This window comes from Taeniopygia guttata, chromosome 13 (genome assembly GCF_048771995.1).
Source record: "Taeniopygia guttata chromosome 13, bTaeGut7.mat, whole genome shotgun sequence".
NCBI classification, from domain to species: domain Eukaryota; kingdom Metazoa; phylum Chordata; class Aves; order Passeriformes; family Estrildidae; genus Taeniopygia; species Taeniopygia guttata.
Genome location: NC_133038.1, coordinates 2,126,252 through 2,147,366, shown reverse-complemented (window position 1 = coordinate 2,147,366; position 21,115 = coordinate 2,126,252). Strand labels below are relative to the sequence as shown.

At 48.7% G+C, this 21,115-nt stretch overlaps 1 protein-coding gene across 1 annotated transcript; it reads left to right on the top strand.

The window, feature by feature from the left end:
• The first annotated feature begins 318 nt into the window (after window positions 1-318).
• On the top strand, window positions 319-1,988 carry NEUROG1 (neurogenin 1). The gene is made up of 2 exons (XM_030283997.4): window positions 319-595; window positions 771-1,988. Coding segments are annotated over exons 1-2 (534 nt in total). The 5' UTR covers window positions 319-593; the 3' UTR covers window positions 1,303-1,988.
• The last annotated feature ends 19,127 nt before the right edge of the window (window positions 1,989-21,115 follow it).

Below are 21,115 nucleotides of genomic sequence, written 5' to 3'. Positions count from 1 at the left end.
ACCCCCTGCTCGCAGCGGTTTAAACTCACACTGGAGCCCCTCCGGCCGGAGCGGGACGGTGACCCCTCCACCCCGCGCTGAGCCGCGACCCCCCTGCCCCGCTTTGTCCTGCCGCCTCCCTCCCGCACGGGGGGGGACAAAGCGGGGGGACCCCCCCTCTCTCCCCCGTCCCCCGGGGGCGCGGCAGATGCGCGGCCGCCCGCGGTAATTGCGGGCACGCTCCGGAGGGCGCGGCGCACGGGGCCGACCTGCCGCCTCGGCGCGGCCCCGCGGGGCGGCCACGGGGCCATTGTCCGCCCGCCGCTATAAGAACGGGCGGCCGCGCCGTCGTGTGCCAAAGCCGCCGCTCACACGAGCGGATCGCAGCCCGCAGCACTTCAAAGCCACGCGCGGTCGCGTGTCCCCCCGCCCCGCCTTTCTCCGGGCTTTGGCTTTTTTTTTCGCCTTTTTTTTTTCTTTTTTTTTTTTTTTTTTTTTTTTTTTTTTTCCCGGCGCTGTGTCCCCTGCTTTTCCCAATAGCGGCCAGCTCGGCTCTTTCCTCTCTGTGTTTTTATACCGTTATTGCTTAACCGCATCCCCGGGAGTGCCTTTCCATGTGAGTACGGGAGCGCCGGCACCTGCCAAGCACCCGCACCGCCATCCTCTTATATTTAGTTTTTTCCCTTCCCCCCCACCCCTTCTCCGCCAGCTTCGCACCTTCCCCTTCGCTCCCCCCTCCATCCTCCCCTGCCCCGCCTGGCAGTGACGGGGCTCCGGCTTCTCTCCCGCAGGATGCCCGCCGAGGCGCCCGGCAGCGGCGAGGGCGCGGAGCCCGGCGCTCCGCGGGAGCGGCGGAGACGGCGCGGCCGTGCGCGGGCGCGGACCGAGGCGCTGCTGCACACGCTGAAGCGCAGCCGGCGGGTCAAGGCCAACGACCGGGAGCGGAACCGCATGCACCACCTCAACGCCGCCCTGGACGAGCTCCGCAGCGTCCTGCCCACCTTCCCCGACGACACCAAGCTCACCAAGATCGAGACCCTGCGCTTCGCCTACAACTACATCTGGGCCCTGTCCGAGACCCTCCGCCTGGCCGAGCAGTGCCTCCCGCCGCCCCCCGCCTTCCGCGGGGCCGCCGCGCCCCCCAGCCCCGGCAGCGACGCGGGGTCCTGGCTGTCCAGCGCCTCCCCGTCCGCCCCTTCGCTCTGCGCCTCCGCCTCCGGCCCCAGCAGCCCCGCCACCTCCGAGGACTGCGCTTATGCGCCCGCCGACAGCCTGAGGGGCTTCCGCGGGCTGCCCGCCGGCCCGGGCGCGCCCCTCCGCTAGTGCGCACCGCCCGCGCCCCGCGCACCGCCCCGCGCTCGGCCCAGCCCGCCGGAGGGGGGTGAGGGGGGGCCTCGTCCCGTTGCACTTTTCGTCACTCTCCTTCCCCCCAGCCCCTTCCCCCCGACCCCCACCTCGCCTCCCGCGCCACTCCGAAAAACTGGGAAGAAGAAAAGCGACAGATTTGCTGCCGCAGACGAGGTGAAAAGTCAATTTTACAATTTGTAGCTCTCCAGCGAAGAAAAACGAGCATGAAAATTTGGTTTGAACGCCCTGACAATGCCATGAAAAGGCTTAAGGGGCCGATGCGGCCCGGGGCGCAGCGCGGGGCTCAGCGCGTCTCCCCGGCCCTGCCCCGGGGCGGCTCAGCCCCTCCCGGGGGTCCCAGCACCGGCCCCGATGGGACCCCGCACCCGGCGGACACGGAGAGGCTCATGCATTATAGATGCTGACCCCCAGCGCGGCCGGCCTGCTTTAGAGTGGGAGCAGACACGGGGTATTCAGCGACTGGACCAGAGAGTGGTTTAATTTATTCAAGATGTTCATTCATATGAAAATTGTATTTTTGTACATAAAGAGCTTTATTCTATTATTATACCTCTTATCAAAGTGGGGGTTTTGTTTTGGTTTGGTTTTTTGAAGAAATCGTACTTTACCCTGTAAATAAAATTTTTAACGTTTGTACTGAATTTTGGCAGCGCCTCTGGAGTTTTGTTTCTTGAACTCGAGGGGTTCACTCCTCAGAAGGAGGAGGGGGTGGAAGGGAAGGGGTCACCCCAAGGCAGCAGCCAGCACTTCTGACGCCCCACTGGCCGCAGGCACACGCGGCTACCTGCGAACATCTGCTGGCCCCAGGTGTCCCGGAGAGGGGATTAGAGCCCCGCTGGGGAGATGCAGGCGGAGAACAGGAGCAGAGCGGGGACGCCAGCAGGGCCGGTGTTTCAGGCTGTCCTTGCCGCGGTTCACAGCAGGAGCTGCAAGGTGTCAGGAGCTTTGGGGCAAGGAGAAGATGCTGAACCCCTGAGCAGGGTACAGAGTTTGTAACTTTCCCCGAAGCTGTAGCAGAACGTGGCTGGCATGAGGTGCCTCTGTTCATCAAGGCGCAAAGTGTGACAGGGGCTCTCCCAGTTCACTCACAAGGCAGGGAAAGGAAAAAGAGTGGCCAAAGGTGCCATCTCATGGTCTCGGCACCAGCTGTGGCACAGCTCTGGCACTCAGTTAGAGATTGAGGGCGTCAAGAGTACCCTCATCTCCAGGAAATCTGCTCCACCATCGCAAAATCCCAAACTTTTCTTTCTCCTGCAATTGTGTGCAATGGGGGAGACCTCTGACCCCGAAATCTTACCTTCTACTCTTCCTGACTCCATCCTCCCTCTCTTTAGCGTTTCTCAATGTTCCCATATTGCACTGGGCACACAGACCCTTAAAAACAAGTTTTATCCTCTTTGCCTTGTTTTATGGGGAAAATGAGGCAGCTCAGACATGTCTCTGCAGCCATCTCCAAACATGGGTGAGCCAGAACTGTACTTGCAGTTAGCAGGGTGTTTATGGGGAAAGATGGAGAGATGGTGTTGTACAAACACAAATAAATCAGATCTCTGGTGGGACTGACAGCGATTATGGAATGAATTGACTTTCATTTTTCTTTGCCTCAGTTTCCCATCTGTAAAATTGGGATACCACCATCCTCTCATCAGTGAATTTAAGGATTTAATTATGCAGAGCTTTCAAAGCACTCAGATGCTCAGGGCTGCAGTAAAAGCCCAGGAAGGAATTCTTTAGGACATGATCATACATGGTGTGGGGAAAAAGGCAGAGGGCAAACACTGAAAGCATCAGACAGAACACTGAAAAACTGTTCATGACACAGGCAAAAACTCTGCCTGAAAGCTAACCCTCCTGCGGGAGGAAGGTGGAGATACTATCAAAAACATAATTTGGGATGATATAATTGTCACAAAAATTAGACAGAGAAGAGCTGAATTAAGTTTGCACAGATGCTTCAGCATCAGTATTTCCTCCTTTGTGAGTGCCTGAGCCTGCAATATAAATAAATATTTCTTTAACACACTTTCCATATGCACATCCATACAGACACCCATCCACCTCTGCTTCTCAGTAACTATAAATGCTGGAAAGAGTTATTTTTTTGAAATCCTAATAGTAGCATAATACTTATATTAATTAAAGACACCATCAACCAGTATCGGGCAGCTCCTTGATGATGTCCTGTTAAATAAAAGAGATTTTTGAAATCTAATTCTGGCAGTAACAGGTCTTAATCTGTGACGCAGTGAAGCTTTGCTTGCACCTGCCCTTGAAAGCCAGGAGGTTTTGTATGCAGGAGCCTCCAGGGGCTGAAATTTAGTACAGTCCATGGAGGCGGAAGGTCATCTAAAGTCACTGGGTCCCAAGACACTGGACTTCAATCTCAAAGAAGAAAAAAAAACCTCCACAAAACTTCAAAATATCCTCTATTCTTTTGTGTTTTCTTAGCTGCCAGCAGAGATCTGTGAACATTATGCAGTATATAAAGACCATACATCTAGCAGGACTCAGTGTATGATGTTAATGTTCCTAATGGGCAATGAAAGCTGCAAATTGCGTGAGGACACAATTAGATTCATACATTAACATGAGTCAGAGAACAGTTTTTCCCCGGAGCGGTGATAGGTTCAGACATAGTTGAACAAATCTGCCGCCGGGACAGATGGAATGCCCATATTCAGAGGCTGCAGGTCCAACCTGCACCCTCGCTTACAACAAGGGGGTTTGTATTTATTTTTATCAAAAGAATAGTTTGGTGAATTGGAACAGGCCTCCCCGGCTGGAAACAGGAGGCTATTTTTAATTGCACTAAAATTATCTCCTTGCACGAGCACAGGGGGAAAAAATACATGAATTAAATACTAGGGTTGATGAAAGCATTAGTGATTTTTTTGGAAATACCAGACTGTTCTGTGGTAAAAAATATCTGTAAATAGGCAGCAGTCTCAGTCCCACTGAAACCGATGGCAAGATCTTTATTGACTTCAGAAATAATTGAAATAGAATCTTGATTTTTAATACTGGTACCACATTGCCTGTGTGTATATGCATTTTTTCATATGTCTGCTGATAGGTGTTGGTAACACTTTAGCCCTGTTGGATCCATTCAGCCACCTCCAGGGCATGCAAGCATTAGGGACCCTCTGCCAGGAGGTTCTGCAAGTCCTTAGGTCTCTCTTAATTCCCCTTTAGTTAGGAGAGAAAGTCTGAGATGGCTCCATTGATAGGGAATCCCTGCTGGCTGGGAGACATCCAGCACAGACTTTCTCGAGACACAGCTGGGATTATCCCACTTTCTCTCTGCTGGGATTTACTGTGGGGAAACATTCCCCTCCCAGCTACAAGATGTTTGTGTGCTCTGATGAGAAGGGTCCACAGCAGCTGGAACTACTCTGTTTCATCCTTTTCCAACGGATTTGAAGCTCTGGAGATTCTCTGTGAATTACCTGTGCTCAGCAAGTGAGTAAATAACTGCAAATGCAAAATTTTGTACAGGTTTTGGATTGAAAATATTTGCAGTTTTGGAACTACAAGTATTTTCTGTAGTTTCAATGCCGTGTGGTGGCCTACTTAGTGTCATACTTGTTGTGGTGCTTCATTATGAACAAGAGCATCCTCAGAAGGATTTTCATTATTGGGCCTCAATCTGTCATAGATTTTGATTTTACTCTGTACATGATCTGTAAAATACAGTCAGCACTACCACCTCTGAGCTCATGAAACTTAATATTATAATTACAGATCTCTGGGGCTCAAGTGCTCCATTAGGACTGATTTGTATAGTAAGTAGAGATTATCAGAGCAGAAGCAGGTGAGAACTAATTTTCAGGAGCTTTTTTTGTTGGTGGCACATGCAATTGAAAGAAGTCATCTGGAGGAGCAGAACTGCTAAGGACCAATCAGATTTTCTGTCAGCACTGTATATGAGCAGAACAGAGATGCAAAAATACTGCATAAATACTTTCAGCTGATACTTTGCCTCTTACTTGTATAGCCTTCAAATAACACTGCTAGAAGCTCTTTAAGTCTAGATTAGCAAATTAAATGACTTGTTAGTACCAGATTTATGCCCAGTAGCCCGGTAGCAGTGCCCATGAAGAACTAATCCCTGTTCTCTCTTCCTCCTCAGCCAAAAAGCCTAATGGTTTCTGTGAAGAGCTGCTGAAGACCCTGCAGATGTCACAGGGCCATGGTGAGGTAACAGATCCCTTGAAAAGCCCTGTGGGACCCAGCTTTGTTGTTAATCCCCGGGGCAGTGAGGAGCAGAGGCTGAGCTGAGGGGTGAAGCAGCCATGCCCTGGGACAGGGGCTGTCCCCCATGCTGAGGTTCCTGGTCTCTCAAGAGACGTGGCCAAGGGCTCACGTGAGGCTCTGCTGCTGCAGACCAAGGCTCCACACGCCAAGCAATGCTCCTCCATTGTCAGCACTATTATTTTTCACTTGTCAGTCTTCCAGTTTAAGATCCACTAGACAAGAGTGAAAAGACTCTTCCCTATGGATAATGCTCTTCTCTGCCAGCGTGGAAATGCTGATGGCACAGCACTCGTTGTTATTCAGGTCTCCCACTTTTGCCTCTATTTGACTGTGCAAAGTGTCTGTTAGAACCTCCCATCTTACTGCTAGAAAATCTTATGAAACTCCTCTCATTTGAAAAGGAAAATGAAATATCACATTACAGAGGCTGGGACTGAGATGCCACCCTTCTCCATGCCATGTTTATGATTCCACAAGCACAAGAAATTCTTCTCACTCAGCTCCTACCCCATTTGTTTTACTCGTTGACTACCAGTAGGACTTTGGCAAAGGTCAGTGGGATTTTGGCAAAGGTCAGTAGGATGGAGCCCACAGCATAGCTCTGAAGAGAGTAAAAACTTGTGGAAGCAAGACTTTTAGAGAAGAGATTAACTTTATTATTTGAGTAATCATGAGTAAGAGTCCACAGACGCAGACTTGTATGCACTCTGCCAAATGGAAATGTCGAAATCAAGTCCAGAAATTTGGCATCCTAACACAGAAATCTGAAAGCAAATGCTTTGAGTGTCTCACTAACATCCCTGCTCGAGTTCATTCATTTAGTTGCACTATTCAGCCCCCTGATCCCTTGCTTTCAATCCAAGAGATTCATTGTGCTAAAGAGAAGGACCTGCCTGTGTCAGTGCGTGTCCTCCCTTCCACTCTTCCTTCATGTTTGTGAGATGTACTTAATTACAAATTGAAGCATCCAAGGGGACTGATGCCTCTATTTCCCAAACAAGGATTTGGCAGAGTCCTCAGGACTTCACTGTCTCTTTCTTGGATTATTACATTCTAAGCATTCCAGGATAATCTTTTTCTTTAACCTGAAGATTTCACAAAATTGCCTTCTAGGAAAGCATTTAAAGCCGTCTAATGGCAATCCAAGGTGATTACAGACCTTAATGGTTTGTTGCACAAATAATGGATTAAGCTCCATCTGTAGGAGTTAATTTGACTTATTTTAACAAACAAACCACTTGTTCTACTCCTCTCTGTATGGCAGATGTCAGCAATCTTTATAAAATCATACCCAGGAATATCTGCAGCAGGAGAGTCTAGGGCAGCACCTGGCATCTACACCCCAGCACAAACCAGGCAGAATATTTTGCTTTTCCAGCTTGCAGCTTCCATTGAGATGACAAGCCTGAAGAAAGACAACATTTGCAAACATGAAAATACAAAATCCCAAACCTAAGATGGTGTTAGTCCACTTTTGGAGGTGGCAGGAGAAGAGACACACAGCCAAGGGATACTGTGGAATTAGAATTTTGTCCCTGTCTCTGTTGTAGGGACCAAGAGATCTGGGGGCCCTCGATGAACAGTTTAGATAAATTAGGCCAAACAGAGAAGAAAATGTTACAAATTAAATGGAGGAAGACAAAATTCCCATTTCGTATTCAATTCCCCATGCTGACCTTCAGGATAATGCACAGATAAGAGAGTCTCAAATACTGGGTCAGAAATAATGAAAATCACTAAAAGTTGATGAAACTACCCTAATCAGTCCTTTCCCACCTGGATTTCTCCTTTAAAATATTCACTTTGGAGGAAGCAATGTGCTTCCAGGCAAGGCTGCTGTGTGGAAGAATGGGACATGGCCTTCAGATGTAAATTTAACATGGACCAGAAGAAGCATCTCTTCCCCTGTAGCTTTGCAGTTTGGTCTCTGGGACTCACAGAAAATAGGCAATATTTCTCTATACATAATTTTCCTCACACCCTAGAAAAGCTAAAAACCTTGCCAGTAAGGAGCAGCAACTACAAGCAGCTGAGCCAATCCCTCCCTTCCCAAGCCTAAGACCTTGATTTACTTTCTTACTTTTTCACTTGAAAATCCCTAGATAAAAATGAAGTTTCTCTACTTCACTGGTAGCAATATTCAAACTGAAGGGATTTAACCCCTGAGATAAAAGAAAATGGTATCTTTTTTCGTTTTAATTTGAGTACCATCTCTTCTGCAACAAGTCTTTTGTAATCTGAAAGGAAAACCCTTCCTGTCACAACACCAGTAATGGATATTGCTCTCTCAATTACCCCTTGCTTCACCAGGAGAGCAACTGATGCACATCGTGTTTATCCAGCTCACTGAAGTGCTTTCATTATCTAAGAAAAGAGGTTAATTAGTATTTAATCAATCTTTTCACAGGGTACAGTTTCCTCCTCTCCTATTTGCAATCCAAAAAGATGTCAGCTTCCAAAGCCATAATGCCCTCTTGATAAATCAAGTGGCAACTAATGAGGTCCGTGGTCCCAGGGAAGGAAGGTCTGGGCTACCTGTCACCAGCACGGCTGTCACCTGCACTGCTCTCCCGGGAAGCACTTGTTGGGATGCCGGGAGATGCAGGGAGCCACCTGGGATACTGGGAAGGGAATCATCAGCTGAGGGAAGGTGCTGGTGGCTGTGTATGTCCAGTGCATGCCTCACTCTAATCCAGCTTGGAGGATTCACAGATAAATCTCACAGAAACGCTATGTTCAAGAAGGAAACAGATGAGAATTCTTTTCCTTCCTTCCTTCCTTCCTTCCTTCCTTCCTTCCTTCCTTCCTTCCTTCCTTCCTTCCTTCCTTCCTTCCTTCCTTCCTTCCTTCCTTCCTTCCTTCCTTCCTTCCTTCCTTCCTTCCTTCCTTCCTTCCTTCCTTCCTTCCTTCCTTCCTTCCTTCCTTCCTTCCTTCCTTCCTTCCTTCCTTCCTTCCTTCCTTCCTTCCTTCCTTCCTTCCTTCCTTCCTTCCTTCCTTCCTTCCTTCCTTCCTTCCTTCCATCTCTATCTCTATCATCTCTATCTCTCTCTGCCTCTCTCTTCTTCTTTCCTTCTTTCTTAAATATAACTCAGGAGCCATCCCTGCATCTCTATGGGCTTGAACTGCAGAAGTAAGAGCCACTAATTATGCTTGTTGCCAAAAAGTTATGGATAATAAAAGCATTATCCCGTTTCCAAGAAATATATATAAAACGATGGAGCTTTCTTCATTAGACAGTAGGCAAATATTTGTTCTTCCCTGAAAAATGCCAAACCCAAACCTCTCTCTCCGACCATTTCCACTGTGTTAGTTCTGTGGCTCTGGCTCTGCACAGCTGTGCTGAAGCTAAACTGGGCTGAGACTGGGCTGTTAAAGAAACAAAACTTAATTTTGGCCTGTCTTAGTGGCTTTGGCTATTGAGTGATCTGGTCCAAAACAGCTGTTCCAACTGCTCAGCCTTTGCATCTTTAAAAAGACCCAGCAGCACTCGCAGTGATACTTTTTCTGAGATATCTAAGCAGAGAAAGTGATGCACGCACCCACATGCTGAAGCCCCTTTGGCTACCGGGCTATTCTCCCCATAGCCACCGCTGCTGACAATGAGGGACTGAGCCACATGCCCTGTGGTAGCCATGCTCTGGATTTCTTTCCCTGACTTTGGGAAATTCATTGTCTTTAGCATCGTCTGTAGGTTCAAAGTCCGCTTTCACTCCGCGGGGCGCCCTTTCTGGGTTCATAAAGCTACGTTCAGAAATCTTTGGGCAGACCCAAAGCTGACAAAAGTGTCATTAAATAATGCTGCCCATGAATGAAGCTACCAAAGAAGACATAGTCCAGTTTGCATCTCAGTTACAAGAAGAAAGTGCAATGACAGAGTGAGTAATTGGCTAATTGTCTATCCGAGCTCTATTTTAACAGTGCAGTCGTGCGATCGCACCATCTGGGGGGAGCTCGGGCAGGGAGCCCCAGCGCACACAAAGCCAGGCCGGGCACTGCCTCCTTCCCAGGCCAGGCTGGGAGCTGCCGCCCCCGGGTCTCCCCAAATACAGGCTGGGGTGCTGAACCTCTGCTGGTGCTGGAAGTTGGGGTGCTTGCCAAGCAGTATCTGCGGTTTTTGGAGGGCACGCTGAAGCCCACCTAAGTTGCACGGCGCAGTAAGCGGGTGTTGGTGCACAGCGATATCTGCCTGATTGCAGGCTGCTAATGAGCACAATTAGACGGGTGGTTGGTGTCGTGAGCCGACATCCCCGGCCCAGACGTGCGAGGGAGCTGCCGGCGGCATCAGGAAGCTCAGCTCTGGTGTGATTCTGGGACGTTCAGAAATGATGGCATTTCCCCCTCCTTGTCTTGAAAAAGCTGAATTACTGCCTTTCAGTTCCCATCTATTTTCCTCCAAAGTTACCATGAAGAAAAAAGTATAAATCACACTTCTAAGTGGGGCTGGCACTCGGCTCACAAGAAGAAGGGAAAAAAAAAAAAAAAAAAAAAAAAAGAGGTAATGCCATAATGTAAAATAGTTAAAAGCTTATTAGAGCCGTTCAGGGCAGTATGATTTCCACTTTGTTTCAGAACACCCCAAGCCCATCCTTTCATGCTATTGTGAAGGCAGCAATTCAAATCTCCCTTTGTCAGTATGAATGGCCCCTCTTAAAGCTCTTTTATGCCAACATATTCCCTACAGGCATATGCCCTTTAGCTCTATTACTGATTTACCCAAGTATTCAGCCCATACCTTCTGCTTTTCTTTTTCACTTACTGAAGTTCCACATGACACGAGCTGCAGGCTCTGCTTTGGTGCCTGCCCCACACCCGGCCCCAGCCAGGATGCTGCGTGCTCTGCTGCTATCTATCTCACCAGGAAAAGCCACCAAAAAAACTAACAGAGGAGACTTTTCAAATGATTGATTTTTCTACCCCCCCCCCCTTCTACCTCTCCCCCTTCTTTTCATCTCTACATTTGTTAGCGCAAACAAATGGGAGAGGGTATATGCCACCACTACCCCCCAGCCACAGGGGGAAAAGAGCCTTGCAGGCTTTGAGGGAGGAAAAATTCGAGTGTAAAAAACGCAAGTAGGCCTATTACCTCTACTTACCCTAATTAGACTTGCTTTGAAGGGCTATTCAGAGATTTTGAAAGGCTGTCCTCTCCCTGCATCTCATTGTGCAATGTTTGCAGAGACATTTGCATCTGTTTGTGCTTCTGAAAATAGCAATGGATGCTTTCAAGAAAGCAAAGCCACCTCCGAACCCCTCGCACCAAGCCAAGGGCCGCAGCAGTCGAGGTATGTGTGGCCGGCGCTGGGCGGGGGGATACCCCTGTTTCGAGGGTTTCAGGGTTCTCCACCGGTCCCCATTTAAACAATTCCCTTTAACAATGCAATTTTAGGCATAAAATCTGCTAACTAGATTAAATCCAGATGACACAGGACGTAGAAATGGAATAAAAAAAATCAGCGCTAAAGTAAATGGTAGGCATCCTAACAGGATAGAAAGTGTGAAATCCATGCAGAGCTAGAGAGAATAGCTGGCAGCACAGCCCAGGCTTTCATACGCATATGGCCTTGACCATTTGACTCTGGTCCCATTGAGGTGATCAGCTGGAGACGTGAAGGGGCATCTCTGGCAACACACACGTCCCACTCGCTCCTTGAAGAAAGCCCACGAAATAAAGCTGCATGAAGGTGAATGATAGTAAACATTTTGTAATTTGGAGGGATTAAACTCGTGGGATGATCTTGATCAGGTTCTCAAGGCATTGCCAGAATGCACTTACATTAGAATAGCCGCTGCAGGATCGCTGCTGGCAAAGCCACAATATCCGCCAAAGAAAGGGGGTGTGAATGGGACAAAAGGGTTAATTTGAATACGTGCTGAAAAGACTGGAGGTGGACAAGGAGCTCTGCAAGGACTTCATCAGGAGCCATGGGCAGAAGGAGACGGTTTTGCAAATACAGAGGGCGAGCGGGGAGGATGTTTGTAAAGCACACTTGGAAAGGGGGGAGAAAAGGAGAAGAGAAAAGCCCCACAAAGCTCAAACTGCTTCTTTCTTACACTGCCCTTGGCTACGCTCAGAGGAGCACTTTAGATGGATTAATCACAGGGAAAAACAATGGGATAAAAGTCTTCTTCTCCTCCGTCTGTGCCCAGCCGCGCTGATCTTTCCCCACCGGCGCATGGTGAGCGCTGGCTTCTGGCCTGGGATGGATCCAGCCGGGTCACGGCGGGTGACCACATCTCCTGGGCTGTACGTTTGGGAGCTGGAAGTCCCACTGCCCTTTTCTGAGGGACATACGATGAAATTTATGCTATCAGCAGGTTGAAGATTTTATCAGATTACTCCTTCAAAAATGCTTAGCGGGAATTAAGCATGCAAATCCACTTGGCCAGCTCTGGGGACAATACATTCCCTCATGACGGTGAAATTCTCCTTCTAGCTCAGGCACCCATGACACGGGCTTTTCTGCTCATCTTTTTAAATTTTAAACACACACTGGCATCTGGAAAATGCTCTCATGCATGGACCAGGCTCGGATGCGCTGGTGGGCCGGGAGGGGCCACGTCCCACCTCTCTAAGGTGAAAAAGGCACGGCACTGCCACCTCCTCCCCATCCCCGTCCCTGTCGGTGCCACAGAGACAGTACATGGAGCACACCCTGCTTCTCTCCGAGATGCTCAAAGTGCAGAATCCGGGCAGGGGCTGAAGCCGGTGGGGATGGACGGCACAGGTGGAGGAAGCCCAGATTTCAAGGGAGGAGACGGGAACACGATGCCATCACTGCTGGTTCTGATTTATGACAGATCTGACGCCCTCTGCGCAGTAGCCAGGGGCTGTATGAGAATGTCGCTGTCTCAGTGAGGCGGAAAACAGCAGCTGGGCATGGATTTGGGGCAGGGTGGTGACCCTCAACACCCCAAACCGGCGCAAAGGTCCTGGAGGGACGTGGCTGTTTGCACAAGCATCCCGCCCTGCAAGGAGCCCTGCTTGGGGCAGGGTGGCCTTTCTTGGACACTAAGAACGGTTCAAAGTGAAGTACTGGCTGTGCATAGCAGATTACAGACCCCTGAGCGATCCTACCTGCCCCCACTGCCATTCCCTGCCCTAGGGACGGTGGCAGAGCCAGTGACAGTGCCAGCCTGGCCGTCTGACACACCTCGTGGTGATCGCACCCTCTAAGAAATCAGGTCAGGGCTTGGCATCCCGCACAGCACGGGAGCTTGGGCTGCTCCAGCCCCTTTTTGACATTTGAAACTCCAAATGAAACTTCAGCCTGTTTTGCTGAGACACAAGCAGGGCTGAGCTCTGGTGTTTTTCTTTGGGACATCTGGATATAGCACATAATTTCCACACTGTATCTCTGTCCCAAAGCACTCCTCAAATACAAACCCAGCCTATTTTCTTTTTATATTTAGAAATACAGACCCCACAGGGAAACCCATTTTCCGTTCCCCCACTTCAGCTTGCCCAGCCGCTCCTACACGCAGAGAGAAGGAGCCAGCTCGGTTCCAGAGCACCCCAGCAGTGAGTTTCTGGGGTGGCTGTGCCCGGAGCACGTGTGCCTGCGCTTTTCTCCCCTCGCTGCCAGTTTGGGGAGGGTTTTTTTTTTTTTTTTTTTTTTTTCCACTGGGTTTTTGTTTCCTTTGAGAACACCCAGTGTTTGTGTTGCTCTTTCTCCGCGGCACAATGCGCCTCTCCATTTCCTCGGCCGGGGGCTCGGGCGGGCGTCAGATCTCGGCGGAGCGGAGTCGCAGGGGTCGCGGGTCACCCGAGGGCATCGGGGACAGACAAAGTCCCTTCAGCCGCTAATGTAAGCCGGGGGAACGGCACGCTGAAAGCGCATCCACTTGAGACTATCTACAAGGCACTCAGCCCTCTCTAAGGGCTTATAATGTTGACTCTCCTGTCATTGGATCCAACCTTACTATAAGCCCTGGAGGTATGAGGGGCTTAGAGACATTCATTCAGAAAAATAAATCCCCCTGCTACCATTCTCTTCATGAAGATAAATATACCACAAACAGAACAAGGAAAGAGGCTGAACTCCTGATCTCTGCTCCAGCCGCTTAAAAAATTGCCATTAAAAAACCAACACTTTATTAGACTCCTTTATTATTTGCCATTAAAAAACACAACATGGTTTATGAGACTCCAAAGCACTTTATTAGTATGTTTTACTAGCAAAACTTGCCTTCAGTTCAGTGCCATTTCTAGTCCACTCAAAAGAGAAAATTTTGCAAAGAAAATGGGGTTTGTTTGTATTTGAACTCGCTGGTTTTTGAGGCATTGCAACATGAGCTGCTCCAGCCTGGGGAGAGTTTGTATTCCACGCTGGAGGAGTTATTGCTCAGCTCCAAACTGTTGTGCTTTGCATTGGTATTAAACCTAGGAAGACTCCTTGGCCTCGGGACTGCAGCTGACACTGGGGAGCACAGAGCACCAGTTCCAAACCCAGCAAAACATTTTGGGCACTGTGACATGTGCCACCCTTTCTCTTTAGCTTCCATATTTCTGTCCAAAGCTATGTCCAACCTGCATGGGAAGGATATATTCAGCTCCTATTCAGTCACAAGGGAAAACAGCTGCCATGGGGATGTGCTTCCATACAGCAACTGGAGTCAGCCTCCATCCCCCCCCTTCTCTTGCATCAAATCTTGCTGAAATACCCCACCCCTGGTTGTACCAGTAGAGCTTTTGAGGGTTGTGAATCTTTCCATATTTACTGATTTTTCCTGAGGTCTTAGCATCCCCTGGGAGTTCAAGGAGCAGCAGGTTGTCTCTAAGTTCCTGTCCTTCAGTGCATCCAACCTGGCATGTTCCCAGTAGACACAGATAGTAAATACAGCTGCTCTGAATTTCAGTCAGCCTGGGAAGGGGATGTGTAGAAGGCCTCCAGCAGATGCAAAGCACTGACAGGTCTCTGTTCAACAGATCTGGGCTGGCATCAGCATTTCTTCTTCCACTCCTCCATAGCTGGCTCACTTAAAAAATTACGCAAATCACTGATTTTTAGCAGAATTTTAACTTTCACTGCAAACACTTAGCTCTGGATGTAGATGTGAGTTTTGGACCATCTGCTTTTGTCTCCAAATATCTGGTGCTAAAGCAAAGTCTGAGGGCATTTCATTTTTATATGTATCAAATTCTTTCTTCTTTTAAGAAAAATATCCTGGTGGATGCAGGTGCTCCTGCAGGCAGATTTCCCTCCTCTACCTCCACCTGCTCATTTTTTGGCATGATGGGGGCAGCAAGCCAATGCCACTTGCAAGGGCTGGGCTCTGGGCATGGTGTGTGTGCACGGTGAGGTGCCCAGATTTTGAGGGGAAAACATGCACAAAGGGGGAAAGTTGTTGCCTTGGGGAGCGAAAAGGCTGAACTGATCAAACTGCTTATATAAAAGAGGAATAATGCGATTTTGTGGGATTCACATTGATGTTCAGATGAGAAGAGACTCTGGTTGCCTTTTTTCTTTCAAGCCACTGAACAAGAACTTTAAAGCCCTTTTAAAATCTGCTTTGGCTGAGCTAATTATTATCACAGGAGTTATTAGACAAAAGCTCAATTGCTTTTCCAGTGCCTCTTCAACAGTTTCTGGGCTGCCTCGACAACAAGAACCAGAGCTCCCTTTTATCATTGCCATATTCCTTCTGAGGGTTTTCAACTGCTGATCCTTATGTTAAGCCTTACAGGAAACACAGACAGACAAGAGGGGTGCCCACCAGCCTGGCTCTCTCTCACCCCACAGCCTGCAGCATCTCTGCTCCCCACCGGCACAGCTGGCCTGCACACAGCTGTTTTATTTTCTGACATGCATCAGGGGAAAAACAAATGTCACAACAGAGTATCCGGTTTTTGAGTAGTGTGACAGCAACAGCCAGCAGGAAGCAGCAGCCAGCCTGAGACCGGCCGAGGCTATCCAGTGACTTATTCAAGGAAGCCATTCACACCTTCTCCCCAAGGAGAGGGCTGCCCTGGGAAGTGATCAGCCCCAGCACAGAGCTGTGCTTGTGGGTTTTTAATTTGAGGTTCCACTTCTGGGACACAGCCTGGGCTCTGAAGCCACGGTACTTCAGCCTTTGTTCTTCACCAATGCTTCCAGACCTTCCCAGTTTGATAAACTGGCTTCTTTTTTTTTTTTTTTTTTTTTTTTTTTTTCCCTTTAGGAGAAGCAATAATTACATGGTTTTTAAACAGGGGTATCCATGGAAAAGCAAAAAGCAATAAACAAAGCAATAAGGAAAGAAAAGTGAGGACAACGATAAAGAATGCTTGTGGCATTATTTCTCCAAGAACTCCTCAGCACTGAAGGGGACCTGGGACCTCATTCAGCCCCACTGAGACAGATAAACCTTCAGCATTCCCTGGGCAGAATGTCCTCGCTGCCAAGCAGAATGGCAGTGCACAGAACATGGAAACCAGCTCCTAGTGTCCTTGCAGCTCTCCCATTCCCCATCTGCCCAGCCCCGGGGCTGTGGGGTGCTTTGTGGATCCCAGTACCCAGCAGTGGATGCGCTGTGCCACGTAGAAAGAGTAACACGGTGTTACCCATGCCTCCACCTCACAGGTGCCAGTTTAGCACTGATTTCCCTTCTTTTTAGGAAACCTCTGCTACAAAGAAGCTGCTGATGGTGTAAGCAAACTGGCAATAGGTGGTGGCACTGGCTGGAAGCTATCCTAGAGCAGAATGGGAGCTGCTGGCTCCATCCCACGGCTCCCAAGGGACTCCCAGCAGTAGCCCCAAACTTCTGCCGTGATTTCTTTCACATGGTTTTCAGAGGGTCTTTCAAGATAAATGGACATTTTTTTTCTTCCCTAACTGGACACCTAAACAAAAGCTTTCCAAGGACTCAGGGGGAGATGCCTGATGAGCAGACAGGAAATGGGAATGATTGATCAAGTGCTGATGGCCACAGCACTGGCACCTGGGCTCAGGTTTCGGGACAGAGCCCAGTAAGGAAGCACCTCTCACCTGCACAGCTGCCACACACCGGGCTGCCTGCACGGGCAGCTCCCTGCCTGCCTCTGCACAGGGTGACCAAAACGTTTGCTGCCCCTGTAGCAGCATCCCTGGCAAAGCAGGCACTGGGGCAGCCAACACAGGCACTGGCTGGGTAGAAGGAGGAGGTGTGAGGCTGTCTCCATCACTGGAGAACTTCTCTTTTAGCGTACAGATGAGCAAACAACTAGCCTGACACATTCCTTTAGACTTATCTCACCAAAAAATTATCTTAAGGCAAGAGAGGAAAGTAGAGAAAAATCTGTGCTAAATGGTCTAGTGTTTGCCCATAGGTGGGGTGCTGGGACTAGATGATCTTTAATGTCCCTTCCAGCCCAAACCATTCTGTGGCTCACTGATTCTGAAATAAATCACAGGTGAGCTGAAATGGACTGTTCCTTCAAGCCCAGGCAGTTGCTTTCAGGTGTCACTGATGGGGTAACATTTACTCTCTCCCAGATAGCCTGTGAGCAAACCCACTGCTTTCTGCAGGGGCAGGGACCAAGCACACACCAGGGCAGGGGTGGCTGGTGACTACACCATGTCCCCACAGACACCAGCTCCGTTTGCCAGAAGGAAACACCATTTCTACTTGCATTAAGCAGTGTGGGGGTTTATGATGCTCTCATAAGCTTTGTGTCCTGAGCTGGCCAAGATGGGAATTTTGAAGAAAGATGAGATATATTTTCCCCCACAACCTTTCCAACTCATATTTTAAGTGTTTTTTAGGCTTGTCCTCTCTTTCTGCCTAGAGCTGGGTGTGAGATGAAGCACTGACCAAGCAAGAAGAAAGCAACACCCTCTTCTGATTTCTTGGTACAGGTGGGTGCAGAGCAGCATCCCCAGTCCACAGCCAACAAATGCTCCAAGACAACTCCAGGCCAAGACAACTTTCTGTCTCTGCAGAAGGGCAAAGGCTCATCACTCCTCTTCCCCCTTCCCTTCTTCTGACCCTTGTCCATCTCCCTGTGTTCCTGGAGGTGAGCCCTGGGGAAGTCATGGGCTGCAGGGCACTGACCGCTGCCCACGCCAGCGGCACCGGGATGTGCAGAGCCCCCGGCCGGCCCCCAGCTCCTCTCCCTTCCCATCTCTAGAAGTCATCTATTTTGTTGTGTGTACACACAGAAAACAAGGGGCTGCCCCTTGTTCTCCTCCAGCCATGACACATCAAATTATCCAGCCTCCAAATATCCCATCTGGCTGTTAGTTTTTAGCTTTTTTTCCCCTCCTTCTAGGTTGTTTCTGCTTTCCTCCTCCTCCTGTCTCCGCTCCCCAACCCATGTGTAAAAGTAGCAGGGGGGCCTTTATTAAAGGCAAAGCCCCACGGCAGCAGCTTCCCAGCCAAACTGCTCTTGTATTACTTTTTGATGAGTTTTCAATTTAGGCCTTTGCAGACAGGGGGAAGAAGGCGACTTGAGAGACAGAGGGGGGAAAAAAATGCAACAGATGGGGCCGATTGTGCTCTCTAGGCAAATTAAGGAAGACATCTGTAGCTCCCAAATACTGGTGGTCTAAAGCAATTAGTCCCCTGTGAAAAGGGGCCTCTCTGAGCCTCCTCCAGCCAATCCGCGCCCCGGCAGCACTCACGTTACAATGGCCTTGACCACAATTCACTGAGCCAAAAAAAAGAAAGATTAATCCAGGAGGAGCTGTGCGGCCAGGCTGGAGTTGCTAGGCTTAAAAGGGAAGGTTACGTCCGTTTCTGCCTGAGTTTGGAGCAGAAAAGCAGGGCGGGGGGAGCTTTTTTATCCTTCTTTCTGATGGTCACCCACAGCGTACCTGGTCTGTGTGGGATGTGTGGAGCGGGTGTGTGTGTGCACACACGTCCCTGTACCAGGAGAGAGCTGTAATCTGTAAATTGCTCAGGGACCTCAATTTTCCACTGGCTTGTTTGGAAAGTGATGAATGAAGATGCAAACCCCTGTGGTTGGAATTATCTCCCCCAGCCCCCTTTGGTCCCACTCCATCCCGAATAAAAAGAAGCTGTTATATGATAAGACCCCTCTGCAAGTGATAATTATAATGATTGTTATGATGCCAGGGTTCTGCTTTTACAATTGGAAATAGGAACTCCGGCTGAGCTAATCCGGTGGTGTGGTCCCTTATTTCATTCGACGTCAGGAAGCCGAGAGTGGAAAATTTAGAAAAGGACTTTATCCAAGCTGGTTATGAGCCCCCTTCCCCCTCCCCTCCTCTCCCCTGGCTCTTTTATTCATGCATATTTATGATCAGGAGATTTCAGTGGAGGAAAAAAAAAAACACATACAGAAAACAAAACCGGCCTCACAATGGGGAGAGCTGCTCATGGGAGGTCACAGCACCTTTAAATTACACCTCTTGGCTTTGTTCACCCCCGCACAATGGTGCTAAGAGATAGGAAGAATAGCACTCTGCGCCCTGGCGCATCACAATTCTCCCAGTGATTTCAAAAAGGACACAGAGCCCCGACTAATTTGATATCTTATTGCATTTCTGCTAACCTAAGGCCATGCCTCATCCCAGCCACAGAGACTTGGCAGGGGCTGGGCTCATACAAAGACATGGCTGTGGCTCTGCAGAGCGCTGGGGTTTGCCAGTCAAAGCAGATCTGTCTTGGTCAGCTTTGAATTTGAGCTGAGTTAACTGGTTTGGAAATACAAAAGCACCACCCGCCCACTGAACCTTTGCCCCTTTAAATTAATTAATTTAATTAACATGTTTATTGTCATGGCACCCGTCAGAATGGGATCTTCCCGGGGCCACACCAAGCTCCAGCCTGCCCTCACACACAAAGGAGATGGGCTCATGGTTTTGGAGATGAGTCGGAACCAAATGACTTCTCGAGGCATTGAAATTTGAGCCTATAATTTATTTCACCCCACCTTTTTCCTAGGATAGGAAAAATGGGTGACCAAAGCTGTGGGTCACAATGGAGAACATGAGGGGAGCAAAGTTAAAGCGAAAATTGCTGCTGTCTTGAGGCCAATATTGTGCAACAAGCTGGTAAATGCACCAACCTGAATATTTGGTAATAACTGCATCTGAAGGCAAACTAGAAGGGAAAAGGTGATGATGGTGTTGATAAAGAGCCAAATAATGAGAAGGCTCAAGGGACAGCAAGGCTCTTTAGGGGAGGACCTGCCAATTCTCCAAGAGTACCAGGTAGTCTGTGACTGCCAGCCCATAAAACTCAGTCTTTTCCCCCTCTCTTTTCCATTGTTGACACAGTTTGCAGATTAAAAGCAGGATAGGGGAGCAAAATAATCCCACAGCATTTTCAGATCCTGTATGTTGAAAACATTTAAATGTTGCAACTGCTGCCTATGTTAAATATAAAATATATTACTTGGCCAAAGGGTTGCTGGAAATTTAGAAAGCTATTTAAATATACTAAATGCTTAATGGAGCTATTACCATGCCATGATGAGCTGGAAGAGCATAACAGTCAATCTCTGTGCCCACGGGACATACAAACCTTTTTGGAGTCCAGCCACATCCAGTTGGGCTGGGTAACATTGCCACACCTAAAAATTCTTTCTTATAATCATTCTCAGATTTCCAAGTCCTGAAAAGACATATAAAAAAGCAGTATCCCCTCACTTTATTATTCATAATGACCAAAATAAATGTTCAAATTTATTTGCATTTTAATAGCAACAGTTATGTCCCTCCAAGGCTAGGAGGCTCCCAAATCTGCCTAGGAATGCCATTAGAAGAAGAAGGAAGATCTCCTATCTATCCCTGAGGAAGGAAAGAGATAGAGAGGTTTTCAAAGTGCCTTCCAGCAGCAAGAGAGTGCTGCTTAGCAGTATAATCATATCTGCTGCAAGCCTCCTGCAGAAAGCCACTCACCCTGGCCTGTGCAGGAGGCTGGCGGGGACAAGGTATGGATTTCTCTGCCCGGGAGCCAGGGTAGGGCTTGACTGACATCACCATGGGGACTAATGACATAAGATTTCCCCAAAGACGCTGAGGGCTTTGAAGAATGGTCTTTCATTCTATGTTGAACATACAGATAAAATGTCCACAGCAGAAAACTAATCAGATCATCTGTGGTTTGCTTTGCTGTTTGCTCAGGTCACTATCCCATGGTTACGATTATCTCAGTCAAAAACCATACAGATGTCCAAATTGGCTTCCTGGCTTTTTCCTTAAAGAGTTCTGCTTCAGAGAACAGCGATTTCTACCAGGAAGTTCTTGGCCAAGTCGCTCATGTTTATACCTATCTCCAAGGAGAGAGTCCCTCTCCAGCCCCCAGGCAAAGCTGGAACATCCCACCACCACACATTGCCAAAATAAGCATTTAAAAATCACAACTCACATATCAGAAGCACAGATTTATATGTGGAGAGGCAATGGGGCAGGGAACGGAGGTGAGATGCACGAGATGCCTGCGGGATTAGATATCCTCAGCCTTTTGAAACAGCTGGGAATTCATTCTGCACATTTTTGGTGTATCTCTGGGAATTTCAGAATTAAATTCTGCAGCTTTTCCAGTGAGCATAAGTGCTCATGTGCTTCACTTCACCCTCTTCTGGTGGCTC